Below are 24,297 nucleotides of genomic sequence, written 5' to 3'. Positions count from 1 at the left end.
ACCAGTAAAATTTACGCCCTCTCTGTGTGTGCAGACGTTGCGACTTTGCGGCCTCTCCCGTGTTTTAAAAATGACACAAAAGCTGTCTTTGATGTTTCGTTAAGTTTGGTCCATAATTGTGAAACCATAATAGGGAATTGTTAAAAACACATGAAATATTGTTAATATTATTTGTCTTGACAACAATGTTAAAACCTTCCTGTTCCTTTCTTATAAAAAACGTATAATCGAATTCCAAATACACAAAATGCTGATTTTGTACCATGGTTTACCTTTGGTTATAAAATATTTTCCCTAACTATTTGCATTATTTCGCAAAATATAGTTTTTATGCGTTACTATGTTTTATCTTAAAATTAAATCCCAAACATTTAATTTTTACTTATTTTGAAAAAAACTATGGGCTGACGATGGTGTGTTAAGACCCATAATGTGAACGTAAAAGTACCTGCTTAGCTCATAGCTGAACTCTTAGCTCGTCGTTGCCGATTTTTTGAGTAGTAGTACTAGTTAGCAGTTAGCAGAGAACCAACATCCTTTGAGTATTTAAAACTAAACAATCGTGTTTACATAAATATTTTGAGGCCGAAATGACACCAACGCCGAAATGAGTTATATTTCGAAGTCAGATAAACATTTATTAAGACTACAATTTTCATTGTGCCCCCGAAATGAAACATCTTGTAAAGGCTACCTGCACCTGAGGTATCAAAAGATGCGCTCTTTAGTGAGCCGAAGATGGAACAATCACAGATAAGAAAAACATTTGCCACCCTTGCGCATCTGAAAAATATCTGATGCGTAACAAATTGCATAAAGGATCTAGTAACTAGATTGGTGTTCCGTAAACTAAAGTTAAGCGAGCGTGAAGAATTAATTCAGAATGTTGAATGTTCCCTGAAGAGTTGTGGATGTTTACAACGTTCCGTATATGTGCGCTCGATGGACTTTTTTAAAATCGTTGATTAAAATAAATTAAATCAATAAGGTTAAAAATTAACTAAATTATACGCGTGTACTATTAGAATGATAAAACGAGAGTTTTTGATTACCGTGGTTACCAGTGTAGCCATGGTTACAGCTGTATCTTTGGGCGCCATTGTTACGTTCTATTGCTTGCAACAAAAACGTCATTTTCATGGAAAGGTAAAGTCGTCCATGATGGCGGAGATGTATCAAAATGGCGCAGTTGTAACCGATAATGTGCGTTGTGCTGAAATCGGTAAGTGAATTTTAATAATTTACGACGAACATGACGGGATGAGATATGCTTTTGTTATGCTTTATCCTTTACCCTTGCCGCTCTATATGGATATGGTGAAAATTTTAGCTTAAAACAATAAGATATAATATACCCAAGGCCAAATTCAGACTCCCTTATTAAATTACCCGTAGCATAAAAAAACCAGGCGTCAAATATTGATAAGAGTTAGAACAATAAGCATGGCAAACGGCTGCAATTTTATTCTGCATATTCCCCGGCGCCATTTTAATCTGCAAATATGTGTTATTGTTATTAGGTAGAAATATTCTCAAGAAAGGAGGAAGCGCCGTTGACGCAGCTATCTCCACAAGTTTTTGCTTAGGTACATACAGCATGCACTCAGCTGGAATTGGTGGAGGCGGCGTTATGCTGGTTTATAAGAGAGATAAACAGACAATGGAATCGTTTGATTATAGAGAAACTGCTCCACAGCTTACAAATCCTAATGTATTTTTTGATAAGAGGAAAACTTCCAATTATGGTAAGTTTAATTCCTATACCTTATCGGTAAAAACAAAGTCGGCAAAAAGCGACTAAATTTTGGCTAGGTGACTAATACTTTTTACCGACTAAAATTTTTGCCGACTTTTTATTACCGACCAAACCTTTTTGCCGATATTTCTTTTTCCGATCTAACTTTTATTTTTGACTTTTTTTCCGATCATCTTTATGTCGATTGTCTGTTTTATGCAATTATTCTTAAAAGGAAATAAATTCAAAAATTTAGTTGGCAAAAGTGACCAAGTTTTGTTCAAGTGTCTAATACTTTTGCCGACTTTTTATACTTGCCGACTAATTTTTTGCCGACTTGTTTTTTACCGATAACGCATACAGGAGTAATATCATTATCAATCGTTATCAGCATTATCAAAGCTGTTTAGATCCCATTTGCGCAACACACATGCTTGCTTATGCCTGGTAAATGCCTGTTGTTGTTTATTCAGGAGGATTAGTGATAGCTGTACCAGGCGAAGTAAAAGGTTTGTATGCAGCTCATCAAAAGTATGGGAAGCAAAATTGGAAAGACTTAATACAACCAACAATAGATCTTTGTGAGAACGGATTTCGAATGACCATGCGTCTTCATCAAACAGCCACGTTTCATTTGCGCTATTTAAAACAGAAAACTGTGTTGAGGTATTTAATCTTTGTTTATATATACCGCAAATGCTAGATTAAGCGCCCGAAGCACTATTACAAAGAGGCGCTTATTTTAGAAGGGCGATCAAATAATAGGGGATTGTGCTAGATTGAGGCTTATAACATAATTTTTTAGAGTGCGCACGCGCTAAAAAAAATCGTGAGCTTTTTGCACTAGAGCAGAAAATGCAGCCAAATGGAAATAGTAAAGGGGTTTTGTATGCCACCTTCGAATTTCTTTTCTGGCACAAGAGAAAGAATGAAAACTATATGGAAAAAAAGGTCGAGTTTTCCATCATTCGAATAACTTCGATTTTGTTGTAATCAGTTCTGGTGACGTTGATACAACCAGATTTTCCTATTCCTCCTGATTCATCTCTTCATTTTAGTGATATTCTTTTCAAAAACGGTTCCTTGGTCGACTTAGGAGAGATGTTATATAACAAAAGACTAGCTAATACTTTGAGAAGGATAGCAGAAAACCCGCATACGTTTTATAATGGATCTCTCGCCGAAGAGATCGTGAAAGACATTCAAAACGTAGGAGGCATAATAACACTAGACGATTTAAAGCATTATGAAATTAGAAAAAGAGAATTTGTTACAACAGAACACAATAATATGAAGTTATATGCGACTACTGTTCCTACAGGCGGCCCTATTTTGGTGCATATCTTGAATATTTTAAAAGGTAGGTGGAGTGAGATGTTTATGGTTTATTTTGAGAGTTAAGGTCTTTTTAATAATAACCTTATCTGGTGTGTTCATAAGGGTTACGCTGCAGTTTTACTCCGGAAAAATCCTTTTATTTCCGCAGCTTTTTTCCGATCCTGGCAGAACCCGTTTTTTGACCGGCTTCGTTTTGACCGCTCACGCGTAATAGACCAATCACGAGGCTTTAGTAATAACCAATACAAGTTCTTCGCGAAATAACATGCAGATTGAGCAAACATGCTACGAGACAACCTCGTTTCCTGAGCTATTTGCCTTGTTGATGAAGTTGATAGCGGCAAAAATTGTTGGCCACTCCGTAATAACGGCTCAGGAGCCACAAGACCCTGGGACGAGGTTGGCTACGATAGTGTTGTTGTGAGGTTTGTCGGTCTCCTGACCTTTTTTTTAATACTTTGTATCTATAGGAATATTTATTCTCCATATGCTTCACACGGTATATATATTGTCACGTGTTTTAGTCATGTACGTAAACACGGTTAGCTGCGAACGAAGATTTTGAGGGAGATTCATAACGTCGGATATTTGGCCTTTTTTATTGCTATTCTTTTAAGGTTTTTCTTCAGTTTTATATAGGAGCTTTATATCCTAGGCAACATTATAAATTTTTGTCTTATCTTCACCAATCTGATTTTTTGCTGCTATCTACAAGGCTACCTCTGACTAAAGTGCTGTTTATATGGAGGCAGGCTGGCTCGACAAGCAGGCCGGCTCACTTGCCAGGCTGGCTGTAAACTTTTGTTTATATGAACAAAAAAACTACTTAGGCTCTGATTAATGAGAACATTAAATAATGTAGAACAAAAGAAATACTTTTCATAACAAAGGACTTTATTAGTTGAGCATAATAAACCATCTTTCCTAGGCGGGCTAGCCCGCTTTGTTTCTGTTTACATGAGAAAATGTTCATCTCGCCTACCGGGATCCCACCTCTGAGAAACGAGATCACGCCTACTGAGCTAGCCCGTTTGACCATATAAACAGATGAGCAATAATATTAAGAAAATGAGGAAGAAGCAAGATCTCATTGAACTGGTCAGCCCGCCAACCGGGCTCATATAAACAGTCCTTAAAATGTAAAAGTAGCTAAATAGGGTCGGCTACAACAAAATTCTTAATCTATGATTCTTATGCTTAATCAGACTATAGCTTTTGTTATTTAGCCTTACTGTCAAAAAACTTACTTCACAAAATAAATTTCTTAGTGACTGGTTAAGCTGGACAGGCAAACATTGGGCTGTCTCCTGTGCTTCTATTTAAGTTAAAGTTGCGGATAAAGTTTTTTGAAAAAGAGTATTAAGGCCCTTTTAGACGGTGAACTATTGGACAAAATATACACCAAGCTTGTTAAAAATAGAATCCTTAACGGAATAGGTAGTAGTGTATTGGTCGAAAAATTATTAAAGAATTATTACCAGAAGCAAAAAAATAATTTAGTTTAAAGGGGGATTTTCACGAAGCGAATTGAACGGCGAATTCGACAGCGAATTCGATGGCGAATTCGCTTTTTAATTTTCACGACAAAATAAATAAGGCGCCAAAGTCATTGTTTACATTAGTTACCGCGTTCTGATTGTTCAAAAACTAGCATCGAAACCTTTAGCCGCGAAAAAGTAGGAACTGTTTCTACTTTTCAGCAAAGCGACTATTTCGATGCAAAATCAAAATAAACAAAACTGCGCATGCTCAGATACAATTCGCCGTTTAATTCGCTTCGTGAAAATCCCCCTTAACGTTTTGATTTTATTCAACAATAGTTTAACAAGGATCATAAATACCGACATCCAATAGTACATGGTTCCAAATTCAGCAACAGAATTATCATGCTGTAAAGTTTCACTTAAATAACCCATAGTGTATTTGAACATAAATTAAATTATGATAATATTTTTCTGTAACCATATTTAGTAACTTTACGCGAATAATTTATCGTCTAAAAGGGCCTTTACGCCTATACTTATGTGCGACACGCTTCATCTATAATAAACGTTAAGCCAGTGGGTGTCACGATTAATTTTGAAATTTTTGCGAGAAATTATTCTATAAAGTAAGAAAATGTTGGCTAATGTTGCTTTTGATTGGGTGATAATGAGTTGTACACTGTGATAAATGTATTTTTTGAAACATTATGTTACACCCGAAACACTATCATGGCGTGTGCGCTTTTATTACCTGAGTGACGGCAGACTGTAGACCTCTACCTGGATTTGTGGCACAGTTTATTACTTTAGCGTTCAACCGGTCGTTCAACGCAGGCATTCAACACTGGGTCACAGTTACTAATTTTGGCCAAAATCGCAAAAAGTCCCGCAAAATTTTGAAAAGGTTTGGTTACGAAAATTTATTCCCAAAAAACTTTTTAAATTCTTTTAAAACCTATGTGTTTTTTTTGTTGGTTTTGGCATTTTTTGGCAACTTGACATGCTATTTCTACATCAAGGGATAATCAACAGCTACGGTTGTCAAAAAAATTAATAATCGCAAAAATCGTTAAAATGATTGTTCACAAAATTTATTTGTCACAAAACATTTTAAAAGGACATTTAGCAAGTTTATAAGTCCGAGAGATTTATTAAGCACTGATTGTATGATAAGTCTTTCTAAACTGCTTTAATGTATTCTTTTTTCTTTCCCTTTTCTTGTAGTTGCTTAGCGAACTATTTATCAAGTAAAAAATAAAAAATTTACATAAAATATTTTCAAGCTCTGTTTGTACTTTAAGCACTGAAAAAAAATCTGTCCGTCCGTCGCTCTGTCTGTATAAAAAGGATGGGCGAACCCGTGGATTTCTCCACAGGCCACCGATAGCCAATAAATGAGTGGATATAGACATAGATGCCGATCGATTAAGGGCTTATTACACGCTATATTCGACTAAGTGCACGCGCAATGTGGATCTACATTTTGAAAAAGATTTAAATCTTCTTCGCAAAATTTTCCACTTTAATTCCTTTCTGCGTAGGTTATAACTTTCAACCACATGATCTAAAAGATGGAAACAGCAGTGTATTGACGTATCACAGAATGTTAGAAGCAATAAAGTTCGGCTACGCTCAGAAAGCCAATATTGGAGATCCTGCTTTTATTGATAAAGATTATGTGCAAAAAGTAAGATTTAAGTATCAATTCTTGACTTAACCTCGATCCCACGATCCGTTGTCTCTTTTTGTATATCAGATGGTTAGATTTGCTAATAAGTGCGGCGTTTGCGAGAAACAAAAGACCTGGCAACAAGGTTGTTCTGGATTAAAACAAAAGTAACCGAGAATACAATTCTGGACATAATATCTTTTTTTTGGTAAGTTACCTAAAATGGTAAAACATGCGTCACTTGGCCAGTACTAAGCAGCCAGTAGGTTGCAAATATTTCACTTCGGAAGGTGCGTAGTAGTCCCAACTGGTCGCGCTGACGTCTGCACAAGTTAGGTTAAGGTCCTAAGAACTAAGGCTGCTTCGAACACTGACAAATGAATTTTGTCGTGCTTGTAGTGCCTGTTACCTACATAGGAACGGCTCTCCTATACAAAAACTTAGTGTCTGAACCACTAAGTATTTGTTACTTAGGGCCTTTTTATCGGCCATTTTGTTTTCTTTAATGTAAATAAACATGAATCAGTTGCTAGCCTACCATCAGACTTAACTACAGCTTTAGTAGATCTAACCAAAAGTCTCAGGTGTTATTACGAAGCGGCAAAATTATAGTCTCAGTAAATACACGTTCCACAACGAGACTGCTTCCTAGTGTCACGACGCTTATATTTCTTCTTCGTGTTTTAGTGGTTAGAAAACATGACCAGTAAAGTTTATGCCGACACAGTTCGACAGAAAATCAAAGACAATGGTATTCAAGATTTTAAAGCATATGGTCATGGGCTAGAACCTACAGATTACGGCACATCGCAAATAAGTGTTTATGCACCAAACGGTGACGCTGTTTCTATGACAACTACGATTGGGAAGTGGTACAAGCAATGTTTTTCTAATACTTTTTTAGACTCAGATCTTCAACTGTTTGTGATAGGGAACGCGCACTTTTTATACTCATGAAGGACTGAATAATCGTTCCGTCACCACCCCAGATTGTCAAGATTTGTCAATCATATTGTTATATTGACAAAATGTTGTCAAGGAATTTCGCAGAAAAATAATTTGATGAAATTATGTTTCTAAATTTATACCGTTTTTCAGGAGTTTTTTTTGCAGGGGACATAACATAAAGACTGCTGAAGTTAAATTCCACATATATTTTATATCTAGTAAAACGTAAAAACAAGCCTTTTTCAACTATTGCGGGGAATATTTTCGCGAATAATTCACAAAACTCGCGAAAATTAATTGCCACAAAAACTAATCCCCTTAAGCTTTTTACACACGAAAGATTCGTGATATACTTCGTTGATGATTTAATGCATTTTCCTTACTAAAGAAAAAGTTTGTTGTATTCATTGATAATCTTTCTCTTTTTTGCTTTAAATTGTGCTAAATTCTTAGTAGTAAAAAGTAGTTCTTGAAAAAGTTAGTTATTGGTAACAATATCAGTTTCAAGGTAGTGGCTTCAGAAAAAAGCAAGCGACGTGAGTGTTTAAACATTTTTTTTGTTCATTACCAAGGTACGGATCTCGCGTTATGTCGCCTAAAACTGGAATCCTATTCAACAATCAAATAACAGATTTTATTATATCAAAGCCTTCTAACCAAATCAACCAGATGAACATACCACAACCAAATAAAACACCTCAGTCATCAATGGCGCCTACCATTCTCACTGATAAGCACGGAAACGTAAAAATCGTCTTGGGATCTTCGGGCGGGAAACTCATAATATCCGCCATGGTACAGGTAAGAATAATTCGTTTCGTTCTTTCTCCTTTTTTGTTCGTCTTCTTTAAAGAACAAGCAAAGAAATTCCTAATATAATGAGGATGAAGTTGATTTTCCAGCACATTTATTGTAATAGCCCAAAGCTCAAATATATACTCACATGGGAAGGTTTTTTAGAAACTCTTGCTCAAGACAAAGGCATCCATCCTTTCTTATTACTCTTTCCATCGAAAAAAAGAGGGGCCTTAGGAAAGAAGTTGCATAGACTGCTTTAGGTTTGTTTGATTTTTAGGGCTTGTTGTATATGACGTCATTTGGTGAAGGATTAGGAGAAGCTATTACTCGACCCAGGCTACACACAAAGCAAAATCGAATCGGCATATCAGTTGAACCAGCACGTTCGTTACCTGAAAATATACTTGAGGGTCTTAGAAAGTTAGGCCATAAAATTGATAAAGATGTGATTGTATACGTGACTGCTTTACAAGGAATTTATATCGAAGATAAAGGAAGAATATTGGGGAAATCTGATCCAAGGACTTACAGCTACAGTGCAGGCTACTAGTGCAGGTTATATCCACCCAGATCTCCCATTCATAATGTCCTTCTACACCCTTGAAAAGTCTAATTTGTGAGAGAAGTACGTGGAAGTATGTACGCAGAAGTTGGCGAGTACATTTATATGCGATGAACTTTCTCTAGATTTACACATGAACAGAGCAGCTTTTATACGTTCACATGCAAAGACAATAAAATAACTTTAGGTACTCAGATACTTTAAATTTGGAAATTCAACAATACGAAATATAGTCTCATGTTTCAATTATTTGTTACATAAACATTTATTTCATGATACGCCTCATTTCTAGAAGGATGACTCCCACAAAAGGTGTTAAGTTTAAAAATCTTGACTCCCTAAAGTTAAGATTTTTCACCTTTTCACTGCCAATTACCAGGACTCGAACCTTCGCAAACCGAAAAGAAAAACTCCAGCCGTAAAATTAATATAAAAAAATCCATATAATTAAACAATAACAAAATACAACGAAATCTAATAATAAATTATTTGTAAGCTACTATATGTTAATTGCGTCGGGAAATTATAATTGCGCTGGTCACGTGGTGAGATTGTAACGTGATAAAATGCTAGAAAAAATTAGCGATACATTGGCTACCGCATCACTCAATCAATGGAAAGTCACGTGATAGAGCTCAGCCAATGGCAAACGTCACGTCATATCGCTCGGCCAATGGGAAACGTCACGTGGCAATTAATACGTAACGTTTAACTCGAGAAAACTGTACGCATTGTTGAGAAGTGGAATATTTTACACAGGCTGCTCTCCATTACTGCAACTTTTTTATATATGTTCAATGTTCTTCTCTATTTCACTATATTTAATCGATTTAGTAATCGCATCTACTACCATTGCATAGCAACATCACTTCATTTAAATATTCTCTTTCCAAATTATAACGAGTTATTGTAGGTCGTTACCAAATGTTTCGCTGCTTTTGCGATATCGTATGCACATTGAATAACCTGTTGCGTTAACATAGCTTGATCTAACGAACTGCTTCGACATTCAACTTGTAACCTGGCTGCACTGGTGATCATTAACCGCAGTGCCATGCGGACACTTTCTGAGCTCGGATGCTAAATAAAAAAACGAAAGATGGTAGTTGCGAGAAAAGGTGGGTAAATTCCCGTCAATTTTCCTGACGGGTAAATTGCCGATAAATGTTCACGACGGGTTATTTGTCGATGGATTTCCATGACGGGTAGATTGTCCTGGATTTCCATGACTGGTAAATTACCGTGGATTCTCATGACGGGTTAACGACTAGTTTGTTATAACTATGATGTTAAAAACGACTTTTGTATATTGCAATTCGAGAGTATGCTCATATGTGTTTAAATAGATCTCTTTTCGAAGTTGAGAAAACTTAGACTTCAATAAGGTTATAAAACATTCCGCCTAAACTCAAAATTAAATACTTTTAGAACTAGTATCTTATATTTTCAACCACCCATTTTTCACCCATTTGTTGATGATGTAAAAATTATAAAATGTGAAATATTATACATGGATTAAAAGCACCACATTAAACTCCCTAAATAGAAAATGTAATAAATTCTGATCTTAGAAACGTAGGAGCATGGAAATTTCACAAAGAAAGCTTTTAATTAAAACCTTTTAGCCAACTGTTGACACCCGTATGTTTTCTTCAATTTTCACGATATTAATTTGATATATTTAATACATCATATTTTTAGAGGAGTAACAACAAAATAAAATAATGCTAATCTTTAATTTGTTTTGTGATAAGTATCACTCTGTCACAATATATAAAAGCAGTTTTTGCAGGTTGCTTGTTAAATTATTCTGGTTAAAGCTTTGGTTTGCCTATAACTTATCAATTATCAGACTGACAAGTTTCTTAGTTTTTTATCCAAATATCATCCTCAACACTTAGCAACTGAGCCACATATAAAATCGTGTATTCTCTCATCCTTTAGTTCGATTTAAAAAAGTATACTAGAAACTGTACCTTGGGAAAAAGATTAGCCATGTCATTGACTGCAGCAGAAATATTACTGGAACAATTGACATACCTAAAAGAAAAGTGTTAGTATAACTATTGGGTTGAACTTGTCAATAACTGCTTAGAAAGGCAAAAAAAATATCGATGCGATTGCTTTATAAGCCTGAAATAATTCGAATGTTAACTCGACTGTCATTATAACCTTCGCATGTAGTACACTCAGTTAGTACAACACTAGTAGGAAAACTTGACGGTTCGTTAGGGTTTGCGAATTAAATTCGGGTGAGAATGGGAATACTGAGCACAGATACTGTTTGAAATTATCTACTTCTCGACGTTAACTTGACACGAACGAGCAGAAATAAAAAAAACAAACAAACGAACGAACAAACAAACGAACGAACGAACGCAAAACTACTTTTATAAAACGCTAACAAAAGTTTACTTGTTATTCTGCCCAACTTGCGCAGCCTGCAGAAGTTCTTGTATCTTCTTTGTAATTTGTTCAGTCGCATTTACAATATCATCTTGCGAAGGTCCTGTTTCAGCTGCAAACTCGACATCGTCTTCCGTACGATAGGCGGCCGATTCTTCAGACGATTCTGGTTGTTCCAGCTCACCACCTAAAGTCATGTGACAGTCACGTAACACATAGTAGACGGGATTTGACAATGAATTATTTGACAGGTGTCACAAACACATGAAGTCATGTGAAACTTGCTTACACGACAACTTAGTTTATTTTTGAGTGCGACATGAGACGTTTATGAAGGATTGTTGAAAGATGTTGCAGCATTTCATAGTACAGTTTAAATATTACCTGTTGTTGACGGAACGTTATCGTAATTAGCTTTTGACCGATAACGCGGCAATGACGGGTCTGTGGTACCGTCCATACGCTCAAATGACGTCATTGAAACATTAGATTTGTCGTACGACTCGGGAAGTTTGACCTGTGGAATATCGCTGAGTTGGTTGTTTTTAGGTCGATCATATTGTTGCGTCTAAACAGAACAAGAACGAGGTCTGAAAAACCGCATCACTAGCTATGTATCCCTTACCCACGCATCTTACACTCTTCACCTGTAAGGGAGGCGGTCAAAATAATAGGGTCGTACCGTCCCAGCGAACCTTTCTAAGCTTGTACTTTCTTAACTCTGTTAAAATAACTGTAATTAAGAACCGGGCGTAAACACGACATTTACAGAATTCTTCTAAGCATCGTTGAGTAACAAAGTAGCAATAAGTAACAAAGTTGAATAGCCTTTGTAAGAAGGGCGTTTCTCAGTTACTTTAAGGATAGGGGCGTAATATCCAGTACGAATACCACGGATAATACAAATAGCAAAGTCAATTTGTGTGCGCATGCGTCTCCTTGAATTGCGCATGTAAACAAAACAAATTTCCAACTTACTGTGCTCACTTCCAATCTTCGTTCTAAATCATCGCGTTCTAGCAACACTTGCGCGACCTGGGCACGAAGTGCTGCATTCTCCTGCATCAGTTTCTGAACCTATAAAATATAAGATATGTGTTTGACACGTTTACTATTGTTCATGTTCACTTGACATCACAACGGGCCTAAAATGAGACAGTAAAACGCGGGAGAAATAAAGAACTATTTAATAGTAGATGAACGTGAGAAACACCCTTTCAATGGAAGTAAAACAAAACAGGGTAAAGAAAGACCTAGGTTGAGTCCAAAACCAAAACAAGAAAAATACGAAGAAGTTTTTACCATTGATCTTAGAAGATTTACTTCTTGACCAAGACTGTGATTCTGCTCCTGTAAATCATGAACCTTTCCCTAAACAAAAATTTTTAAAAAAAATTTGAAGCTTAAACCAACGGAAAGCATATAAACAGAAAAATCTCGTGCGGCAGTAACATAAATTTCACTGCTTTACGCATGCATCGTAACATATACGATTCCCGAAAAATACTTATCGCAATGTGATCGAATTAGCACAACGTACTAACCAACTGGTTCAAGTAATATTTCCCCCACATTTCAGAACCTTTTTTCTTGTTTATATCGCCAATGTAATAACCCACGTCACTTGATGTCCGATAAAACCCCAGCTTCTCCTCTTCCATTGTTTTCATCAGCTCAAGTACTTTTGGACAGGTATGACGTTTTTATGATTTTTTATGTATCTAATATGCGGACGAAAAATATCTGAAGCAGAAATTGATGCTAGAAAATGCGAGTCTTTGACAAAGTAACGGAAAGGAACTACGACTTAACTCTTTCAAACCTTATTACTTTCAGCGTTTTCTTACTCACGCATCCCTCTCTTACTCTCTCAAAACACAAGCGCAACAACTATGAATGCAGCTCAAGTTAAAGAAATGACGAGAATTTGACATTTTAGAAAATGTAAACAAACTTTGTGGGAAAGCTGATTAACAGAAAGAAAACACTTGTTATCAGTATGTTGCTAAGCGACATCCATCTGCCAAAGATAAATAAGAGAAGGCATGAGCAAAATAAATAAAAAACGAAACAAATAAACAAACCGATAAACAAACAAATAAAAAACAAACAAACAACCAGACGAAAGTAAACAAACACACAGAAGTGTAACTCGTCATCTGAAAGATCATTTTAATGAAGGGACACATTTTAAATGTAAAAGGATAAACAAACGTTACATCACTTTCCTATCATGACAGCTAGCCTGCTCTCAACTAATTTATGATTACACTCTGAATACGCACAATGATTATCTCATTAGCGTTAATTAGCTTACTTAAGACATGTCAATATTATACATATGGCTGCCCAGGTGCTCACGAATACGTGAAAGGCTGCGTGACGTGCACAATATATCAGGACACACGAAGCAAAATAAAGAAAGCGAATAACAAACTAATAAAGCAAATAATAAACAAATAAATATAAACAAACAAACACAAACAACCAATGAAACAAACAGAACGAGAAGCATTATACATTATAAGATTGAAAAAACTAAAGACAAAAAATATACAAAGAAATAAAAATTATTTTTTTTTAATCAAGCTAAAAGCCAACAAGATGTACTTTAATAAATCGGTTTACTAACAACGTCCACCCTTATAACTGTCAACAAGTTGTTGTACAACACAACGAATGACAACATATCTCCATGGTTAAATTTTGGTACATCACACACACACACACACATTACACACCACCATTATAAATGTGATTCCGTTTTATGTTAGATAATACATGATCGTTTCGTTACGACAAGTCGATAAAATGAAACTCTGTTCTACTTAATTCGCTTTATTGTGAGTCATTAGCCTTTAATGAAGAGATAACATATACTAATATCTTCCAGTGAATAACGAAATCTGTCTATAGTATCGTCCCAATCGGTAATTTGCGTTTTCATTATTCAGGCCATTGTAGAAAAAACGTATCAAGATCGAAGTTTAACAAACAAATATTAAAGTTGAATGCGTCACCATAAATAAACTAATTAAAAGTAGAAAAGGATTGAAGGCAGCTGATAATTTTTACACAAGATAAAGAAAAAACATAAGCTCTACTTAAAAGCAACTCTACACGCCATATGAGTTACTTGAAGAGAAAAAAAACATGGGTACAGTGAAATGTTAAAGAAACACGATATTAGAAAAACACAAGAGCACTGCAGTTTGTAGTAACATTAGTCACGTCCACCTAAGTAAGGATGCTTTTCACAAAGAAAATATTATTAAAGACGAAATTAAATTTAAAAAAAAGCACGAAGAGTGGTAATATACTAAGTTCAATTTTACCTCTTTTGGTGATTCTGAACAACGTTCACAATAAAAAGCTGATTTAGCTGATTTCACGAACATTTTTGTGTTAGTGAACAAAATATTCCACGCGTATGAAGCTTATTTGTTAAGAAAAGATTCTCAAGCAGTTTCTACATGTTTCACTTAGTTTTCTTATCATCGATAACAGCTGGGCAGAACAACAACAACAGGTTTTCGTTTAATCTGCGAAAACAAACTTTATGAAGACCAGCGACCTTGAATGTTGTTTCTACCAAAATGGCGCTTCATTTTTTTTTATTTATACTACAAGTTTTGTATACTTTGTCCCATAAATTTTTGATGCCTCAGCTTTTACAAGAAAAACTGTCGAGGTGAATTATTTAGAAGATTTAAAATAATTATGTGAAGAAAGAAGATTCGGGTCAGTTATCAAACAATGTCAACCCATCATGATTTTCTACAACCTAACAATTCCAGTTGTTACAAGTCTTTTCAACAATGCTAGCAGCCTTCTGACTGAGTTTTGCCCAAGATATGTTAATTTTTTTATCAATCTATTTTCAAGGCTGACGATAGCAGATATACAATAAAAAATAATATTAAGATTTCCTAGTTTTCATGGATAGAAGTTCTTTAATGCATTTTAAGTTCCCTAACTTTTCCAGTTGTCTGCTCCTCTGAATAAGAAGATTAAACAGGTAATAAGTAGATTTAAGATTTTCATCGTTGGAGAAGGGCAGTCATTAGACGTCGAACGATGTGCATATACGTCAGAGAAAGTCTGAAATACCGACATGCTATCTATTGGTCATAACTCGAAATTAAATTTCCCTTTTCAGTAGTGCTAAACTTAGTCAACGTAAAAGCGACAGGTGGCAAAATGGCCTTTAATGCATGGCAAGAAATCTGTGGCAAAAAAAATCATAAAAATTTAGAGTTAACAAAACTTTCAGTGTGAAAAGACCAATCATATGGTTATTTGTTGGTTTATTAAGAATTTAAAAAAGCAAATTACCTTTGGTTCCGAACCAGCATCCCTTTCTGATGCATCAGTCGGCTGTTAAGAAATAAAAACATATAAAAAATTAGCGAGTAAGCAAAGCCGCAAGTTCCAAACATTTAATGAATGAACTGACCCTACAACGTTTAAACAACCCAGACAAAAACATACAATGCATTATCATTTATCTGTACACTCTGTAAAGGAGTTTAAATACAGTAGTAATATACCGCTTAGATAAATTGAAAAAATATGGTGTTTTACATGTAAAATAGATGTAAAAATGAATCAGATGTACTATTCAAAGTGAATTTACACATTGTGTCACCATGACTGCATACATGGTAACGCTAATGGAAAAAAATAATTTAAATTGTTCACAGGGCATCTTGAGATGAAAATATGGTTAAGAATAGGATATTTATAGTGATAGGAAGAATTTTCTGAACAGAGTGTCTCCATAAAATTTTAGTTTTTAATATTAAAAAAATTGGTAAAAGATAAATCTTAAAAAGCAAAGTAGAGTTTTAAACCATGTATATACATGGTCTACACCTCTACTTTGCGAGTCCTATGTGCTCACTATTTTTTATTAAGAATTCAATATTTAAAAATTGCAAAAAAAGCTACAGTGTTTTGTGCTCTAGGGTAGTTTATAAATATTTTATAAATTTATAAAATTTTTTTGCAGTTATCTTAGTTCTGTTTCACTATGAATTCCAGTAAAAGGAAAAAAGGCTTTTTCAGAAGAGGAGTGTAATAGCACACGCATATTCTCACCACTCAAAATCAAAATGATATACCAACGCTAGATAACACATGGAAACAACTTTAAGAGAAACCAACCAACACTAAGCAGAACACGCTTAAACCATTGGTGTATGCGCTCTTGCGTCACACCTACCTTTCTGAAAAAGCCTACGAAAAGCAGCAGTTGTTAGTTACCTTAAACCTGTCATAACAATCCACTGGTACGTCATAATCATACTCCTCCTAACAAGTTTTTAAAATTAGATGGTTAGTATTTAAGTAGCTGAGAGATGAGAGAGGTTTTTAAACATGAGTTAATCAATCCTTTACTAAAGAGTAGTTTTAAAAACAAAATCAGAATTATTTTTAGAAATTTGCAACAATATAGGTAACCATAGTTGCAAAACATTCACCAGCTTATGCAACCCTGTGACTGCAAGATCGTAAGACTGCGCAGTAAGGGGTTAATAACATGAAAATCACAAGTAATAATAAGCCTTACATGCTTGTTTTTAATGCAAGAAACATGCCTATAATTTTTTTGAGATACCACAAGCTATTGAGAGACATTGGATTAATTCCTTAACAGAAAAAAAAAAAAACTCGCTGAAATGCATTTTTGAGATACTGTAAAATACCAATTATGTGACCTGAGCACTTATTTAACTTTTGTACAATTACATTGCGCATGTATTCTGACCAGAAAAGCATACAACAATAACAAAACATATAAACAACAACAAAATGAAAAATATGTTCAACTCTCAAAATTCAAAAATATGAAACTTAGCCAGTCGCCTGCAGAAAATTCCACACATTCGCCCTTCCTGTTTATACCGCATTACGTGTGTCTCGCTACTACTTGCGGCACCACTCTGCGTAACATAATACCCAATGTGTATACGTGTATTATAATATAGATACCATTGAAGAAAGCATCACTGAAATAAGGCTGAGTCCATGTTTCTTTTATTAAAAACATATATGTAAAGGCATCCTTTAAAAGTATTATTCTAATTTAAATTTTAACACATCATATCAGTATTCTTATCACAAAATTATTAGAATTTTTGTGTTACCTGAATATCGATTAGAGTTTTTATTCCACAAGCAAGTGGTTTACCCAGCAAACGTCTTCCAGCAATGCTATCAAGACTCTATTATACATAGTTATTATTATTATTATTATTATTATTATTATTATTAATTTTAAAAGCACTAACTTTATATTAAAAAACAAATATTTATAACGATATTTATAATGTTAAGTGATGTCATTAGATGAAGTAGCTTTTATTGAAGTTCATATTTTTTTTTAAAAAAAGACATTAAATTTAATCAGGCACCATTCCAAATGAAGTTCAAAGCCATTACATAAACCAAAATCAATTAATGTTGTTTTTTCAATGTGCCAACATCAACAAAATTAGATTAATGCTACTACTAAATATTACTACATATTACTTCATAAAGTCAATTTGAAACCATAATACAACAGAGAAACACTACTAACCACTACATCAGCTTCATCATCGTCTGCTACATCATCATAATCAGGTTCCAGATCATCTCTTTTTAATTGCTCTCCTCCATTTCTTTTTAATTGCTCTACAACACCTAAAAATCATTACACTTAAGTTGTTCACCACAGAAAATGCCAGGATGAGTTGAAATAAACTAAGATTTTTAATTTTTATCAGCTAAAAAAGTCTTTTTTAAGTCACAATTTTTCAATCTCGCAAGGATTCACAATGCAAGGGTATTCCACTTCATTTAAAGACATCTCAATTCCTAGTGACAGACCTTTCGTACAATGTGATGTGTGAAAATTACAGAGGCACAAACCCAGTAATGTTTAAATTTAAGTTATAGGTCCCTACTTGTGAAAAAAAATTAATAAAGTTATTCAAGGACATTAAAAGTGTAATAAAACCCATTTAAATGCTGACATCCTAAACATTGGACAGTAGAAAGTTCACAGGAGCATTCACATTTAATTGAGTTTGCATTAACAGCAAATATAAAAAAAAAGTTACCTGCAGATTGGTTTTGTATGTTAAGACCTTCTCTCCTTTTTGCATCATGTAAAATATCAACTATAAGAGTTGCAAACTCCAAAGCATTGAAACGTGCAAGTTTTTGGCGGCCCTAAAAATGGTGGCGGAAAATAAAAATTCAAAATAAAAACAAATCAAAAGCAGAGTAAGGAGAAACTTAAAAAAAATAACTGTTTATTTGAAGTATCAGCTACCTGATTTCTGGTAGAGGTAAAATCAGGATTAACTGGAAGAAATGGGACAGCTGTATGGTCGCTAACTAATTTTCGATGATGCTGAGTTGCAAGCCAAACTAAATGTGTATTTAGAAATAAACCACGTAAAAATAACATACTAACTCATTGAATATTTTACCAAAAAATTTTGTGACATTGACTAATTTAGTTTGTAGCTTTATTAAGGTTACTGACACAGGAGATGATGTCAGTTCTACCTGTTTGTGGTCAACTTATCTGTCCATAGGCACAACATACACTGTAATAATATCAAAAATTAGACATGTATCTAAAGTCATCTAGTGCTTATTCTTCCATAAAATAGCAGCAGTTACATCTTTGCCTGGATTATATAAGAGGGTCTCGAATATTTCCAATTGAAATAATTATTTGTGACAAAAAGAATTTACAGTATATATATAAAATTTAAAAAAATGCACTATAGCTCCCATTAAGAATTTTACAATGGTACAACATTAGCGATTCGATAATTTCCATAGTTACCTGCATCATTTTCTCGACGATCAACTTCATCATAAACATCAGAGCACAATTCTTCAAAAAGGCGATTATTGAGTGACTGAAGTTTGCACCGAGCTTCTTTGGCTGGTGATGATTCACCAATACCCCTGTTCAAACATTTAAATTTGTAGAACAATAACAATGATGGCATAGCAGCATACAAAATTACTCATTTACTAAGATTCCTTTCTTGAAAACATTTTTTCCCAAAAAAGCTTATCACACGAAATTTGCTAAAGATACTTTTACACACCAGTTTTATCTTTTAAAATTTTATTTGTCTTTAGCTTCCAAACTTGAAGGTGCAAATTTAGAAATATATATCATAAATTTATTTTTTTATTCTTTTTTTATTTCTATAAATAGGAGTGAGCAGTGGTATTGCGAAGTCAGAAAAGACAAAAACATACATATCCACATATGTAAGCTTTCGCCAATGCCAAGATGTCATTAAAATTTTTATAACTAGAAAAATCCTTTTTATAGTGACATTTTAAATATAATATCTCTATCTGTGAGCCAAAATGGTAGCTTATTGCTTCAATCATTCCCACACTTTTAAAAAATAAACTATCTCAGACAAAGTGAAAGTAGCCAAATACAGTTAGCTGCAACAAAAAAATTTTCATTCTTCATGTTATATATATTTTTGCTAAAAGTGAAAATACGTAGCTAGCAGGTACATCACTACGATAATATTATCTTAGGACTTTAATGTTAGATGGTACACCTATCAAAATTTTGCAAAAAAATTCCAAACCAGTCAGTCCCAGTGGCAATCTAGATGTTGTCAGTGTAAAAAACCCTACTTTTTGTTATAGTTCAAAGTCATATAGCTTCTCTAAATATTGAAATAATGACTTAGAACTTAGTATGGTCCATACCAATTTTAGACCAATTTGATAAAATGTAACCAATTTTTTTTTTTCACCTAGCATATCAATTTTGACATATTAAAAGGCTAAAAACAATTCTCATGATTGAAACAGGATCTAAACAATACATGGCTAAATGTTTTATCAAGTCCAGAGAATTTTATACGCAGGAATGTCTGTTTAAACAATAGTGCTATTCAAGTGACAAAGAAATCATTCTTAAATATGTGAAATAAGCAGGTGTTGGCGAAAGCTTATATACTTTTTAAATAAGTCCTAAATACACATAAAAAATTAAATTGCACATGTAAAAGCTAAACTACATAAAGAATATTTTTTTAAATTCTCATACCTATCCTGCAGTGCTGGTATCAAATAATTTATCCCATTTTTATGATCTGGTCGTCTACCACATAAGTAAAACGTTAATCGATCCGTTAACTCATACATCAATTCAATGAGTCGGAAACCTAAATCATTGTGGCCATTTTCTATAGCCACATTTGCAGCTGTCTTTTCTGACAAGTCTAAAGCACTTGGATCTGCACCATGACAGACAAGGAGTTCACACTGTGTTGCTTGACCAGCCTGAGCAGCTACATGAAGTGGAGTATTGCCTTTCTCCTAAGTGGTAAAGGTAAATGCTTTTGGAATTAGGATGTAAAGATAAAAATAGGGGGCATTTCTTCAACAGCTATAACTGCCATTTTGAATCTTGTTTTCATTTGTAAATCAAAACTTTTTTATAATTATTTTGCTAATAAGCTAATTCTTATCTCTGCTAAACAATTTGAATATTTGCCACAAGAAACCATTAACCTGTAAATATTATATTATGCACACAGTGCTCAAATAAATTCTCACTTAAATAAGTATCCATTTTGAAAAAAAAAATTAAAAGTAAGGTGTTAATGATGGGAATTCTCATTTAAAAAACGTAAAACGAAAATGTGGTTTTTACTTTTCTTAAAAAAAAATATTTCCTATAATATGCTGTAAAAATGCATTGTTGAAAAAAACTTCAATTTTTAACAAGCCCAATACTCATTAAATACTCACCATAAAAGTTAAAAATTTGATCAAAATATATAAGTGTGACTGCATATAGTTGATCACAAGTTTGTAAGAACACATGTAAAAAAATATTATGCACCTAAAATACCTAAATGATCAGTATTACCGATTGGAAGTAGTTGGGCTGTGCACCAAGAGATATTAAGCGTAGGGATGTTTCAAGATTACCAGTGCGCACCGACGAATACAATTGCTAAAGAAAACAAACTTTGCTTGTTGAAAAATTACGAGAAATTGCTCTTTGTAACTAACCCTAACGATGTACCAGAGGAAAAGTCTGTATTATATTCAATAACTCAATAATTTCCTACCTTGCTTAAATCTATAATTGATCGATCTAATTTATCATCAGTAGTAGGTAAACGGTGAACGAATGCTAACATTTGGTATTTAGCTTTGATAAAATTTGATTTGATAGGACTAAAACAAAATGAAGATAAATTAGTTTTAAGCCTTTAATATACATTGCACACAAAACAACAAAGCCTCCATGCACGTTCTGTATAAAAAAAAGTATATATACACACAAGAAGAAATTTGGGGTCAAATACGATGTACATAAAAGTGTGACTTTGCAGGTGTCTGTTATAACACCTTTTTTTTGTAAATTACCTGTTTGCTGAAGACAAGCAAAAATAATGACGAAAACTAATTCTGTTGCCAAAAATACTTACATAAAATTATTAAATTTTTACTAGAAGTTTGGGATAGTTCAATGAGCTATCAAAATAAATTGTTTTAATTTATAATATTTTATTTAAAATGGTGTGTACGGTGGTCAACCTTGCTTATCATGTTTTTAATTGTTTCTTAATTGCTCTAGGAAAACAATTTGTTACAGAATTTGCTTCAGAACTTCAAATTTTACAAATTTTGTTTCTAGATTTCTTTTAAAATTTCTTGTTTGCTTTTTGTTGTTTTTTTACTTTCACAGCAAATAATTTTTGAGCTAAAAATATAAAATAAATTACAATTGTTTCTAAATTGCTTCACTTTCTTTTCCTAAAACGATCTGTAAACGATTTTAAAAACATGATACGATTTTAAAGTGATCATGATGTTTTTTATTTGTATGAAATGCAAAATAATGGGTGTAGTGTAGTGAAACAGTCGCTTAACAGTGTAGCAACTACAGTAAAACTGATGACACTTACTGAACAGGGTCCTTTGGACTTGGCTTTCTTGTTCCACCTCTGTTTTGGTTGGAATCAGATAATGAATGCTCCCATATTAAATTTGCACCATTACTGACTAGATTCTGTGTCATCTAAATGTTTTATTATAGTGGTGAAGAATAAATAAAGTCATGCACACTACAAAATGCTTATACTGCACAATTTTGAATTTTTATAAACAAAAGTATTTACACTGTAAGGCATCAATAAAAACATCTTACTGCAAGAAGAGATGGATTCCATGGAGCTAATCTAAGATGACGAACTTGAGAAATATGTCTTCCCAGGCTTCTATGCACACTGCAGCATTCGTCACATATCAAAACACCCCGATTTATAGATGCCCATTCCGGAGCTATGGAAATAACACAGTTAAAACAAAACTAGTAGACAGAATGTTATGTGAACATATATAATAAAAATATATATTCCTTTTCCATTTTGTCACGCAAAGAAAGCTTCATTATATACTTACTTAGTGCATTGCAATCAGCACACACTTCCGACGAAGTTCTTCCTTTCATTCTACTAAGTGACATTTTTATATATACTCATATACATACAGTAGGAAATAATCCTATAATCTAAAAAAAAAAACACCAAAAAAATAACACCAATTTTCTAAGCCTTACTAAACAGATATCATTAACAAATAAAATTTATGGCATATAATGTTCCTCTCAAAGCAATAGAAAAGTTTATTGATACTCCTGTATTTAATAAACAGAAATTAACTTTTAGCTCACCCTGAAAGGATAAGCAAAATTAACATTTTGCTTTGTTGTAAAGCAGAATATACTTGCGGTTTCAACATTCTTCTAGAAACTGCAAAACCATTCTATCTCTTAAATAAAATTTACATATGAAAATTCTATTACATTTTATCATACATTTTATATGTAATTCACTACCTCAGTTCTAAAGGGGGCTAAGTCCTGAGTGCCTTAATTCTAAAGGGGCCTAAGTCCATTTTCTTGATTTCGAGAATACTGCGATTTAAGTTTTTACTTGATTCTGAAGTCATTTTTAATATTTAGGTACAGAAGTAAAACTTTTCTGAAAGCCATGATTATGACTTTGTTTTTATGGATCAAAAGCAGTTATTTGTCAAAGTAAATAAATCGTGTGCTACCAAGTAAAATCAACAAAAAGGACTTAGGCCTCTTTAATGCTTACTAATTTTAAATTATAAGGACTTAACACCATATGAATATTTTATATATTATCACCATTGGATCATTAATACACTATATTCAACTTTTTTATATTACTTACAACCAACCATAATGCTGGGCGGTTCTAAGAATAAATGGACTACAATCATGGTCACAATATGTTGGTACAAGACAACGAATTTTGAAGTTCGCCACCACAAGTTATTGCGTAGGCTCATTCTATATATTAGATTCTTTCGCCATAAGTTTAATGGTCTAATCGCTACCTCAATAATCACTTTATATATATTTCAAGATTTCAGCTTTTTAGGTTATGCTTACTTTCAAAATTGATGCTACATTCCCCTTTTTCATTCACTTAGCTGAACAAACACGCATCGCCAAATCGCTACCATATCTAAATTTGTTTGGAACTGTATTGTTGGTAGCCGAATTGCGAAAACATACTCGCTCTGTTGTGAGAATCAAACAATATGGTGGACGTATGCGTTGCAATTTTTGATTTTTTTTTAAATCCAGGATATAATATGAAAAAATTATAATCCTAACATCGAGATTTTTTATTTAATGAGCATTTAGAGATCGCTAGTCTATAAAAACTTTTCGCGAATCACAATTCGCAATCCCTTATTTCAATTGTTGGATTCACATATCTTGAACTTGTCAAAGTTCACTTGTCTATATGTTCAGAGTGGACTTAGGACTTCAGTTCTTAGGTCATTTGGTAAATACAAATTCTTAAAATATGCTAATTGTTGCTGAAGTCAGCAAGGCTATTAACCAGGAATTTTCGGGCCTTTGTGGTCCCAACATGAATTATTTCGGTGTGAGGGCGTGCTAAAGAAAATGACTAGCAACTTTTCAACACTCTCTGCCTGGCCTATTTGTGTGTCAATGTAACAACTTTGCAGCCTGCCGGCTACAGAGCATTGACTGTTTGACTGTTTTGTCCATATTTTGATAATGAGTAAAAAAAAAATTGTTGGGGACCTGGACTTAGGCCACTTTAGAATTGGGGAGGACCTGGACTTAGGCCCCTTTAGAACTAAGGCGAATTGTAAAAAAGTTAAAAACTGCAGAAGCTTTTTAAGCAGAGACATTGAGTAGAAACTCAATTGCTAATCAAGAACAACAACAAAATAAATTAAACCGAAAAGGTGTTCAAAATGTTACATTGCAAAAACGTAAATATCA

General features: G+C 33.7%; 2 protein-coding genes across 4 annotated transcripts; one reads left to right on the top strand and one right to left on the bottom strand.

Moving 5' to 3' along the window:
- The first annotated feature begins 816 nt into the window (after positions 1 to 816).
- On the top strand, positions 817 to 8,722 carry LOC130623079 (glutathione hydrolase 1 proenzyme-like). Its single transcript, XM_057438580.1, has 14 exons — positions 817 to 1,222; positions 1,521 to 1,798; positions 2,187 to 2,433; positions 2,733 to 3,131; positions 3,544 to 3,601; positions 3,729 to 3,866; positions 4,002 to 4,102; positions 4,448 to 4,510; positions 5,368 to 5,461; positions 5,782 to 5,804; positions 6,099 to 6,244; positions 6,914 to 7,146; positions 7,340 to 7,399; positions 7,747 to 8,722. Exons 1-14 carry the CDS (start codon positions 1,027 to 1,029, stop codon positions 8,051 to 8,053), a joined length of 2,343 nt encoding a protein of 780 aa, XP_057294563.1. The 5' UTR covers positions 817 to 1,026; the 3' UTR covers positions 8,054 to 8,722.
- Positions 8,723 to 8,953: 231 nt separating this feature from the next.
- LOC130623421 (ARF GTPase-activating protein GIT1-like) lies at positions 8,954 to 22,519 on the bottom strand. Of its 3 annotated transcripts, XM_057438906.1 has the most exons (19): positions 22,404 to 22,519; positions 22,150 to 22,283; positions 21,908 to 22,020; positions 21,065 to 21,173; positions 20,860 to 20,946; positions 20,032 to 20,303; positions 18,787 to 18,911; positions 18,262 to 18,359; positions 18,047 to 18,158; positions 17,524 to 17,627; positions 17,090 to 17,167; positions 16,206 to 16,253; positions 15,276 to 15,317; positions 12,243 to 12,311; positions 11,919 to 12,017; positions 11,325 to 11,508; positions 10,950 to 11,127; positions 10,511 to 10,574; positions 8,954 to 9,614 (listed from the first exon to the last, which is right to left on the bottom strand). In XM_057438906.1, the coding sequence occupies exons 1-19, from the start codon at positions 22,465 to 22,467 to the stop codon at positions 9,429 to 9,431; spliced, it is 2,166 nt and encodes a 721-aa protein (XP_057294889.1). In that variant the 5' UTR covers positions 22,468 to 22,519; the 3' UTR covers positions 8,954 to 9,428. The 3 variants fall into 3 exon arrangements, with proteins under 3 accessions (XP_057294889.1, XP_057294890.1, XP_057294891.1); XM_057438907.1 differs by lacking the exon at positions 17,090 to 17,167 and having other exon boundaries at positions 22,404 to 22,513; XM_057438908.1 differs by lacking the exons at positions 16,206 to 16,253; positions 17,090 to 17,167 and having other exon boundaries at positions 22,404 to 22,513.
- Between the last annotated feature and the right edge of the window lie 1,778 nt (positions 22,520 to 24,297).

Source organism: Hydractinia symbiolongicarpus, chromosome 13, assembly GCF_029227915.1.
Source record: "Hydractinia symbiolongicarpus strain clone_291-10 chromosome 13, HSymV2.1, whole genome shotgun sequence".
NCBI classification, from domain to species: domain Eukaryota; kingdom Metazoa; phylum Cnidaria; class Hydrozoa; order Anthoathecata; family Hydractiniidae; genus Hydractinia; species Hydractinia symbiolongicarpus.
This window is presented reverse-complemented; position numbering and strand designations above follow the sequence as displayed.